Consider the following 12204-nt stretch of genomic DNA (forward strand, 5'->3'; position numbering starts at 1 on the left):
CACCAGCCTCTTCTAGCAAAAACTTAAGGAGTTTCTTCTAAAAAATTATGCTAATATGTGACTAAATTCATGAGTGATTAAGTGGTGGAAAACTCTTCAGTATTTGCTCTTCTTGTAAATATTCTTTTACATTTATGTACATTATATTTAGTGTGAATCTATAATTGGTATAATATATATTTAATTATGAGATTCACCTAATAATATCTAATGTGACATGTCCTATATGTTTATGTTTCTTGCTAATGTAATGAGATATTTTTTAATTTGACGCCTTCCAATGTTTCTAAGACCATATGAAAATAAAGACTACACTACATATTATTATATCATGATAGTTTCTTCTGTAACTAGCAAATAAATATATAATAATAAAGTGTAAACTATTAAATGATACATTTTTGAAAGTGGTTTCATCTTTGTTTTCTATAAGTTTTCAGAACTGAGCAATTGGTTGATATGTATTCCTTGCATTTTCACCAAATGATATACATATCTGGTACTTGAGTACCTACTTGGTAGAAAGTGAATTCCCATAACAGAAAGGACTCAGTCAAAAAAGAGAAAATAAAAGAATTCTAACCAAAATATCTTACCTTTTTATTCTAGCTTGTGGCACAGAAAAGAAAAAAACAACAGTACTTCAGTGAAATCAGAATAGTGTATGAGAATACTTTGAAATTGAATATGCTTAGAGCGTGGTTTTCATATGTATCAGTAAGTCCACTTCAAGTTCAGAAAGCTGAGGCATTTATGACAGAATTGTCTGAGAAGATTTTGAAAAATATTTTCTTAGAATGGAAAAATGTTGTTCATAAAAAAAAGACCTCAGTCATTCTCTTTCATGCATTTCAATCAAAGCATCAAAAAGCAATCAAATCAAGAACCTTAAATAAATGGAAAATGCAAGTTATAAGCCAGAAAAAGAAAATGTATTTAAACTCATACTGTTATGCTCAAGTAAAGGAGACAAGGGATAGCTGTAAGTTTTAATTTGCCAATGATATATCATATCTAAGTTGAATAATACATTTTTAATGTGTGAAAGAGGTACATAATTTTCTAAAAAATAGATACTTTTTGATTGATGAACAACATTTTTGTGAACAACACGAACAGAGAGCAAATACATATGTCCAAAATAGTGAGTAATGCATAGTAATTTTTCTATATTCCAAATAAATGTTAACCAAATGTACTTCTGATGTTAAAGTTTGACAATACTACTTAGGATCCATATTTACCTTCAACTTATAGTTGAAACGATGGGCAAAATAACTGCTCATCTACTTTGTTATCAGCTTTTTGTTTTAGGTGAATAGTATTAAGTACAATAATAAGCCTGATGGCCAGGCACATGTCAGTTCCCCTGAAAATTTCCTCTTGCGGCGATTACCCATCATACACCAACTAAGGAGATGACTAGTCCAGTGGTATCTACCCCTAGAAATACTTAAAGGTAGAAAGGAAGGAGAATTTTAAGAATAACTCTTATTTCAGACTTGAAGATATGCTGCCTTACCTACTGGAGAGATACCTACAGGGAAGCAATACAAGTTACTTTATTGATGAAAAAAGCCGTAACATTCCATGAGAAAGCAGTTCTAAGCAGCTACTTTGCGCACTGGCAAGATTACCATTTAATTCAACTACATAAGAAAATCATCAGAGAAAATGTTAATAAATTCACCTCAACAAGAATCCAAAGGTAAGAGGTACAAATAATGCAAAGGCCTTGATGAATAGGAATATCAAAGAAAATAGGAAACTCAACATAAAATAGAAAACCATAGAAACGTTTCCAAATACTTAATTACATATTTTTACAGTTATCTTCTTACGTGGTACAGTGTCTATCAGCAAAAAAAGTCTGAGAATGAAAACCTCAAGGTGGCAGCTCAATTATGGGATGTTTTCAACAAAAAAGGGGTAAGTAAGTTCAGTCCATGGTTGTAGTATTTAGGGTTTTTCAACGCTTGGTCTAATAGGGTGATTTGCAAAGCCACATTTTATTTAAAAATACACCATTTCCCAAAGAATAAGAATATTCTAGTTCAAAATAGATAATGCTTGCATTGTCTCATGACATTGCAAAGAATGAATTTTTACTCTTGGGCAGTCAACATTTGTTGTTTTCATATAGAATCAGATGAAAAATTTTCTCTGAATTTCCTGAATTTGTCAATATACATAAGTACTATTAGAACACTTAAAAATATTCAGCACAGGTATTTTATAAAAAGACATTTATGTAGATATTTACATACTTGACAAATTTCAATGAATCTGATAATTTTACTCGAGAATATTTCTCCTACATTAATTCCTTTTCACAGAGAGTTTACTATACAGTGAAATTTCCATCAAAATCTAGCCAACATTCTAAGCAGTACTAATTAGTGTCACTTTGATCCAGGTCACTAATAAGGATGATGCCAAATGGTATAATTCTTCAGTTATAACTGCCACTGTATGGACTAATAGTTGCATCGTTAGCTTAAGTGACTATGCCAATGAAAGTGGGTTTATTTCCAAAATAATTCTAAGAAACAACCAGCTTGAAAACATGGCAATTTTTCTCTTCCCCTGCATTGACACTGAAAATAGAGGTGACCTCTTTTATGCAGCCATTAAAACTCATTATATGTACCTTATATCCTTCCCCTCTTCAAATTTACTTCTCAAAACTCTTTATATATCACATATAACCCTAATGCTCCCATATGAATTACCCGTCAACAGTTTGCAAGTAGTTTTCCAGCCAATGAACTTCACAACCATATGATATAATTGTGAAATTAATACCTTGCAGGCATTGAAAAAGTGGAGGCTCTACAAAGATTACAGGAAAACAAAAAAGAGAGGATTTGTATTGGCCGTAGAGAAGCACAAACAAATAATGCAAGGAGCAGTAATCAGTCAATTAATCAAGGCATCTATTGTCAAAAAGATTAGACAGGAGGAGGCTTTCTTAGAAATATTTTTGAAGGTAGGAGGACCATCCATGCCTATCCATACTCATGAATTCTAGGATTGTGCGGGTTAGCATGTTGGTAACTTACGCTCCATTAATTTCGTAATTTAAAGCATGAATAATAAAAAAACGAGGTGACAACCGGTAACAACTTGGCAGAATAAAAAATATACATAATTTCAAATCAGTCGCCTAGATGTAGGCAACTTGTAGCGTAGAAAAGTAAATTTGGTGGCATACACCTCCAGGATACGTCAAAACTTAAGTACATGTATGTAATAAGGCAGGGAAACATTTGTTGGATGGTAAATTTGGGCCAATTGAATGCCATAAGATTGAAGGGGATTGATATCACTGCTGTGTATTAAAATATGTTAATCAATGATCGATGATGACCTTTGACTTCTAATGCCAAAGGTATTTATTTGGTGCTATTTGTGAATAATAATAATAATAGTTTTATTAGCCAAGAGAACCAATACAGATTAGTAAATGGTATAGGCTTCGTCAATACAATACACTGATGAATAACATGGGATGATATATCAGGTAACATTCACATAAAAAAGTATACATTTAGAAAGTTACATTTGTCACAGCATAAAATTTTAAGTACAAGCACTGCTCATAGAATACGTTTACAAATGTTTTCTTTACAATAGTTCATATATTCATCAACACTATGCAAGGTATTTTTAATTAGGTATCTTTTGAGATTCACTTTAAAGAGTTCAATTGATGATAAATTTCTTAACTGTTCAGGTAGAAGGTTATAAAGTTTTGTTCCCTTATGGAGAGGACCATCACTACTCCTTTTTGTCTTTCTAGGAAGAACATGCAGGTAGTCTTTTCTTCTAGTCATATGCGAATGGTAGTCAGCATTTTTTGGGAGAAAATGTACACGCTTTTTTATGAATACCATTAAATTCAGAATGTAGAGGGATGTTACAGTCAATATTTTATGTGTTTCAAAGTGAGGCCGACAAGATTCTTTATATAGTAAATTTAACATAATTCTCAAGGCTTTCTTTTGTAGAATAAATATCTCGTTGCTATTGCAACTGTCACCCCAGAAAATAATACCGTAAGAAATTAAGGATTGAAAGTTAGCATAGTACACATGTGAATTGGTAGCCACATTTAGTCTTTCAATGCCAAAGGCATGAATTTTTGCTCATAGCTAAAGCCTGAATCTCACAATTATTCGTTCCATCCCTCTTAGTGATCACTCGACCGATTGCTTTTCTCAATCGGAAAAGTGGTCATTTTTCTGAATCACACGGTCCCTCGTGCCATCGCTTTTCGCATCATTCCAGATGTCACAGCTCGTTGTCATAGGACCCACATCACGAAAATAAGTAGCGTATTTATGTTTATCTATGTTGTTCCTACGACTGTCAAACGCTGCACTACAATCGCTCCATACGGGCATGCGTTGTGATTAGCTGATATGGTGTTACAGTGATGGTTTCAGCGACGGAAAAAGCGACCAGACGAGTGATTAAAAAAGTAATGGGAATCCTCATCATTGGAGTGATCGCAAAAAATAATTGTGCACAGCGATCATTTGCGAGGGATCACTTGAGCATTTGCTGGAGTGATCACTCGAAAATGACAGTGTAATTCAGGCTTGAGCTTAAAGCTATAGAGTGCATCCACTGGGTTGTGGATAGGAGGTCAATCTCTAAATATAGAGGTTAGCCACAATATAAGTGAGTGTACTCGTCAAATAAGCAGTCATGGACAAAAAGCGACTGCATTCTGAGGTGGTATGGGTCTATCCCTACGTAAGACAGGCTATCTAAATGATACTTAAAGCCTATGAAGATACCGTGACTTGGCAATGGGAAGCCACCATCAATTATGCCTCCCATCACCTCAGGGAGCTCTTTTTCATATGGAGTGAAGGTGGAGATCATGGTGGTCAGTACAGTGACAGTTATTTAACTGCTGGTAAGGTAGCATTTACTTTAACATCACTACTGCAATGTGGAAGGCAAGGAGAAACCACCGCATTATTATCCTGAGGAGTCGCAGCTACTCCAATCATCAAGGCAGGAAAGCTAGAGAAATTTGGGTGCAGAATATCTGTGAAGATGTGCAGAACAACATCTTGTGTAAAAAAGTAGAAGCTGGTTATAGGATATTGAGGAACCACTTCAAGGAGGAAAGCACAAGATGAAACCCCAGTAAGAGCAAGAAAAAGATCTCCTGATTGAAAATTAAGACAAATTGAAGAGATGGGATGAGTAGCTGTAAAATTTGTACATAAGAAACAATCTTCCACCGTAAATACTTGGAGAGGATGACATGGGAGCATCAGTCTTCAGATATACTTTGACGCTGCAATAGAGGACCTATAGATGAATAAAGCATCTGGAATTTATGATATTCCCACAGAGCTTAGTAAAAAAATCAGGGTAATAGATATTATGTAACTCAGCTCCACAAAAATATCCGCAACACATGAGAAAACATACCAAGGGAACTTCAAATAGAAAATCATCATTAATATTGACTTATGTCTAAGATATTAACATGAATCATTTACAGGAAAACATAACTGAATTTCGATTAAACTTAAATTATAATTTGTGAGTGCAGACACAGAGAGAGATCTTAAGCTAATTATTTTAGCCATTGAAAACATAATGACCAGGTATAGGTTGAAAATCAATGCAAAGAAATAAAGGAGGAGGAAAAGGAATTCTGCTACTTGGGTAGCTGACTTACGAACGATGCTGAAGCCAGAAGGAAATATGCAGTCAGTAGAATAGTCCAAGTTAAGAGGGCATTCATAAAAAACGAGGAGTCTTCTTATTGCTGAAAATTAAGCATTGAAGTCAAGAAGCAATTTATTAGGACTCATATTTGGAGCATGCCTAGAGGTCCGTGAAAGTGGTTATATTTTTTGCTATAATTCCTTTTAAAACCATGTGATTTCGGTGTTATAGAAAATCTTGGTGGTGTTATTATAATGCTACAATTTTTCCATGTTTATAGGCGTTTTATTATTTTATGGTACACGTTTCATGAATACTTATACTTTTATTAAGCATTTTACATAACATTTAACACAATTTTGATTGTATAAAATTTCTGATAAAGCTAGATGAAGGAAATGGTTCAAGTAATATTGATATGGTCAACGTATATGGATGGTTCAAGTAGGCAGTCTTGGCAAATACGATTGGCAAACGGCTATTCCCCACTACGTTATCTGTGTATACTTCGAGAGCCATTCCAGAATTTTTGGATTGTCAAGTTTCTCTACACTAAATAAAGTCTTTAAAAATGCTTCAGTAGTAGCAACAACAAGCTCCTTCGCTTTCTTATTCGCATACTGAGTGACTGTGTGTTCATATGTTAGCTGTCGTTTTGTGGGTCCCCTTTCTTTTGCACGTTTATGTGTATCGCTACTGATGCGCTTTAACAATGTGTCACATCTTTCAAATTCAAATCTTTTATTGCAAACTTTGCACAGTAAACATTGTTTTTCACATAAAATCCTTCTGAGCTGAATTCACATGCCATGGGTATGAGCGGTATCACTAGCTTTTGGAATTTTAAAATTCCCTTCCTTCGTTCGATATTTAAAACTGGAACCACGGCAAAAAAGCAGTCCAACCGCAAAACACAACCACTCACGATAGTGTTTTCAAACTGAGTGCTGGGTAGCTACGGTATAACCATAGTACTGTATAACTTACAAATTGGCCGAAATATTTCATATCGTGGGTCCCCTTCGATACCCCCACCCAGGTGTTGAGGGAAGGTAGAACAGCAGCTAGATACAAAAAAATCGCCAGTTTTGATTACAGCCATTTCCAATCGGTCAGGAAAGGCGGTGAAAGAAGCACACATAACTAAAAATAATCGGATTCAAAGAAACTTGAAAAATTATTTCCCATTTAACAATCCTGAAACATTTAGAATGAGACAGATGCTTTCTCGCCTGAAGAATTAGATATTAGATTTGGCCAAAGTCGAAATGATTGTTTTTGCATTGAAGCTCAGTGGAGAGCCAAATATCCGATGATCCGTCCGCTGTATGGATGAATTGGATGGATGAGGTAGAAACTTGTGGAGATCCATTATGAGATATGAAGTGAAACACTGCACTTTCCACATAAAAATTTATTAAACTACAGTCGACATGTTTCGCTGCACTGCAGCATTATCAAGACTAAACCAAGAAATTAACCATACCATATAAATACAAAAATGCACACTAACAAACATTTGAGAAATTGGGGGTGGAAGGTGGGGTAGAAAGGAGGGTTGGGAATTATTAACTGACCGTTGGTCTGGGGTGAGGTAGGGTAGGGGGAAGGAAGGGGGGGTAGGGTAGGGGTAAGGATGGTGATTATTAATGACAATAGCTCTGTGGACCATATTGCGGAAGGCTGCTAGCTTCTGACTAGGAGGATGTTTTGAATTTGCATGGATCACATGATCAGTGCATGTTGGTTTGCGATAAATACCAAACATGTGTTTACCATTCTGAATGGATATAGTCAAATCAAGAAAATTTATTTTATCATTGTCCTGGAATTCCACTGTAAACTTAATGCTTTCATTTAGCATATTTAAATTTTCACGAAATTTCTCACTAGGCACTTGGTTCCATTCCATAAACACAAAATATCATCCACGTAACGGTACCAATAGTGCATATTCTTCATGAGCGGCTGATTGCATTGCAATAATTCTTTTTCCAAATTATTCAGAAATATTTCAGCTAGTAAGGGTGATAGAGGGGATCCTATAGCCAATCCATTATCCTATTGGTAATGGTTACCATTAAACACAAAGTAATTCTGGTTAACACAGTTTAATGAGATGCATCAGTTCCTTAAAAATATTTTGGGGGGCTTGGGATTGAATTAATGCTTCCTCTGCAAGCTCAACTGCTTTCTCTTTCGGGACACTGGGAAACAGACTCACTATGTCAAATGACACTAACACACATTTCTTCTGAGTTTTCACTTCCTGTAGTTTAGTGGCTAGCTCAAAGGAATTTGTTACATATGAGTGCCATTGAAATTAGAATACTCCATGATTTTACACTTGAGCACTCTGGCAAGAATGTGCGCCGGGGATGAAATTCCAGAGATCACCGGGCGGATAGGGATATCCAGCTTGTGCACTTTCGGCATACCGTAAAAACTAGGGGCTAGCGGATTCATCACTATCACTCACCGAATTTCCTCTGGTGAAAAGAATGAAATTGGCTACTACTGGCTAGGGAAATTTGGGCAATATTTGTATGAAATTTGGGCAATTTCCCTAATGGCTCAGAGGACATTAATAATCTGGTAGTAGATTGTGAAATGGCAGTGAGAAGGGTGGACTGTACTATTCAACATGTGGTAGCTCACACTATCGGCTCAATTTTTAACGCAGAGGAGGAGGCAGCGACAAACAAAGGTGGCCGGTGCACGGGTGAAGCAGCTATTGTCACCTCTTTGAGAAAATATTTGGTTGATAATGGTCTATTAGCAATGAAAGCGGATAAAGGGAATTCTGTAGTGATAATAGACAGGCAGAGCTATGTTGATAAGTGCATGGACTTCATTAAGGCTAATGAAATTGCGTTACTGAAGGAGGACCCCACGGCTAAATATCAGGAGTGTAAAAAAGCCCTTTCAAATGTCCAAGTGCTCTTTTTGCTAATTGACCTTGGAATCGTAACGAGATGGAGCAAATAAACATCGGCAGCATTAAACAATGAAGGCTTAGGCTTTAATAGATTATGACTCATTAGATGCGATTTTTTTGCTAATTCACCTAATATCACAAAATACGTGAAATTTTGTTTTCTTTACCGATTTCGTGTTATTTCACGATACTGCGTCTCGCAAATTTTACAGACCTCTAAGCATGCCTCTTAAAGTAGTGAGGCATGAACGGTGACAGCAACAGAGAAATCAAGGTTGGAAGCTTTAAAAATTTAGTGTTATAGAAGATCAAATGGATAGATCATATGAGTCATGTGGAAGTTTTAACAAGCGTGGATGAGAAGAGAAATATTTTGAAAACCTTGGGTGGAAGACCGGACAATATACTTGCCCACATCAAGAAAAAGAAGGTTCTGATGAAAACTATCATTGAAGGATATGTGGAATGGAAGAACGGCAGAGGTAAGCCATATATGAGATTCATAGGGCACGCAATGGAAAGCGTAAAAGAAGAATAGGGTGGTTTCCTATTTTTTTTAATTGCCTAAATCCAAAGATTATTACTCCTGGAGTACATATTTCACGCTTTTAGATTTTTAAATGACGATATCTATTTTTTGTGAATTAATGAAAAGTGAAAATTTTCAAGCTCACGATAACGTGATGGCTAAGTATGAATGCTGGGAAAAGCCTGTGTGATATCTAGCTGCTGCTGTGTGAGACCACCTGCGTGTGAGGCTATGAATGCCGCTGCGATGCAGGCAGCTTGCTGCCAAGCATGGCGTTTGCGTTGAGTACCCTGCTAGCAGGTAGCGCTTGGCTTAAATAAGGATTATTATTACCCTATCAAACGAAGGGAACTTTCCAACCATAGGCAATTTCATAAGTGATCATTAAGAGATGTTTCCCTGAGCTGCCTCATTCATGCATTGGTAATCTCAGATGATGTAAAACTCCTATCTACTCGTATAGAATCTAGGTCCCTGTGACGTCACAGGGACCTAGGATGAAGGGATGAAGGAAACTACCCCATTATGTACATGTTGAAAGATTGGCAGATAAGAGAACTGAGGGGAGAGCTCTATCAAACCAATCATAGAAATGTTGATGATGAATTTTTGGCATTCAATGAGTCCATGAAAACATCAATGGTCAACTTTGGTCTTTATAAGATACGATTTTCATCAATTGGTAAACAACTGAAGGGAGGAATTAAGTTACCGGCCTTTATCATGAATAATGAGGGTTAACATAAGCTTTAGGCTCAATAATGCAATTATATACTTAGTCGAGGAAAGATACGCAAAAATAAAGAAATTTTTGCGTCCTGGACGGATCGGAATGCGGTTTTTTGCATTCGCTTGCAAAAATTATTTGTAAAAAAGTTACCATATATTCATTTGGGAGAAATAATTCCGAGGAATAAACGATTTCGATTTTACATTGTCGTGATGGGCGAATTTTCAAATTCGGATTTCGGCCTTGAGACATGTGCTATATGAAAATGTGGAATCTCCTAGAAAAACCGTTTAGGGTTCTTTGAATCCTAACGTTTCAGCCTGCTTTCCCCGTAACCTTCTTGGTTAATTCATAATTAAATTCCGAAAAATATCCTGCACGCGAAAAATCATTGTCGCCATTTTTTTGTGGGGCATACAATCTTGAATATCTTAGCAACCGTTCAAGCTAGATTAATGAAATTTTCAGGGTAATACTTTAATCAAAAAGGTCCACTTTTGAAATTATGTCCATTCCGCTCGATCAATTCATGTGCGAGCTATATCGATACTAATCTCCTTAGTTACGCTTTAATCGCTAATAACTTTTTCGTTAATCAAGTTTTGAATATGAAAGTCACATATATAAAAGCTGATAATGTGTTTTATCCGAAAAAAGTTAAATCAAGCGGATCGAATGATTAGGGCCGAAGTTATTATCGATACAAATGTGCATTCGATAGATCCCTTTTTTATACTTATTTACATAGTTACGGGCATATAAATTTTAATATTTTGTTAAGATAGAAAAGCTCTATGCACATATGCAAATAATGTTGATGGGTAACGATTCCTAATGAAAATATATCGATATGAAATTATATCGATAGGACTCATTTTCTCCTTTGCTATTGACCGTACCTCTCCGATATTTTCAGGTTAGTACCTGATCGGTAATATAGATGTTTCGTTATAATAAGGGCTCCATGGCAACCATAGTTTTCATTTTATATCGACATTTAATTTCAATGTAAAGTAAATGGCGATACACTCATATCGTTTTTACGTACGATTTGATTCAGGATTTCGAAGTGGTTGCTAAGGCTGGAAGTGATTGTTGATGTCTGGTAAACTAACTCTACTACACGTAAGCGTAACCAATTCATTATTTTTGTTTATTTTTTGTAATGGTTGGTTTATTATTTGGTTTGGTGTAAAATTACATACTACATTATGCATCATTGAAATACGAAAAATTCAATATTCAAGGCGCATCCTTACCCATTGAATCATAGTAACCGGTAATACTGACCATTATATACCAGGGTTGCTTTTTCCCGTGGTAATTTAACCACACGAAATTACTGATAGTTTGCTACTAAAGAAAGTTCTTGGGGATGACGTCCAGGTCCAGGTTCTGGTGCACCAGGTGTCCGGGGGAGGTTCGCCGATGCCATATTTGAATTCAGCGACCCAAAAAAACCCCGGATGCCGGTTGTTTTTCCTTTCCCGCATGAACTCTGGGACAGTTCCACGGAGATGACGTTCGACGGTGTTCCTGAGCCCCAGGTGGTCCGGGTGTCAATTTGAACATCATAATCGTGATCAGCGACCTCAAAAACCCCCGAGTACCCGTTCCGGGCCAGTTCTGACTCTTTTCTACAAAGTTATTACGTTTTCCAAAGGGCGTCTCAGAAATTGCATTTTCCGAGTGCATTTTGGCCTGCAGCAATGCAACTAAAGGTTTCTCCCAAATGAAAATATGGTAACTTTTTTACAAATAATGTTTGCAAGCGAATGCAAAAAACCGCATTCCGATCCGTCCAGGACGCAAAAATTTCTTTATTATGGCCTTTTTTCGCGTATCTTTCCTCGACTAACTACCAACCCTAAAGGAATAAAAACTCAGTAACCAGCTAAGTATTTGGGCATTATGCAATATTATTTGTAAAATTCTTGACTCTTTGGCCAGATGAATGCAAGACACTTTCAACTTGGAATAAAATATGGAGAGAGATGGAGAGAAAAAGTATGGTGGACCAAAAAAGCACTCAGAACTAAACAAAAGCAATGTGAACAAGGTGCAATCAAACAAGATAAGAGAAACAATCACCATCTATCCACCTATACCAATCAGAGATTAACTTTTCCCAAAACACAGTTATTAATTTCACATGGTGCGATGAATAAGGTAACAGCTAGAAGTGAACCAAGAGTACCTGACTTTTTGCAATATCTTAAGAACCCTACCTTTCAAAAGGTACCTTAGTAATGATTTGTAACTGATTATTCATGACATCAATAATAAACCCAAAAATCAAGGTCCTCTTGT

The 12204-nt window shown here is 36.1% G+C and overlaps 1 protein-coding gene across 5 annotated transcripts in view; it reads left to right on the top strand.

The window, feature by feature from the left end:
- Window positions 1–12204, top strand: part of LOC124153944 (protein SFI1 homolog) — a 39977-nt gene that overhangs the window by 7716 nt on the left and 20057 nt on the right. For 4 of the 5 annotated variants that reach the window (XM_046527369.1, XM_046527372.1, XM_046527373.1 and 1 more), the window contains 5 exons: window positions 610–982; window positions 1501–1708; window positions 1830–1929; window positions 2813–2989; window positions 11845–12194. In XM_046527369.1, the coding sequence (XP_046383325.1) occupies window positions 610–982; window positions 1501–1708; window positions 1830–1929; window positions 2813–2989; window positions 11845–12141 (1155 nt within the window). In that variant the 3' untranslated portion in view covers window positions 12142–12194. Of the gene's footprint in view, window positions 1–609; window positions 983–1500; window positions 1709–1829; window positions 1930–2812; window positions 2990–11844; window positions 12195–12204 lie in introns of those variants that run through there. The other variant, XM_046527371.1, reaches the window with a different exon arrangement.

Source organism: Ischnura elegans, chromosome 2, assembly GCF_921293095.1.
Source record: "Ischnura elegans chromosome 2, ioIscEleg1.1, whole genome shotgun sequence".
Taxonomy (NCBI): Eukaryota; Metazoa; Arthropoda; class Insecta; order Odonata; family Coenagrionidae; genus Ischnura; species Ischnura elegans.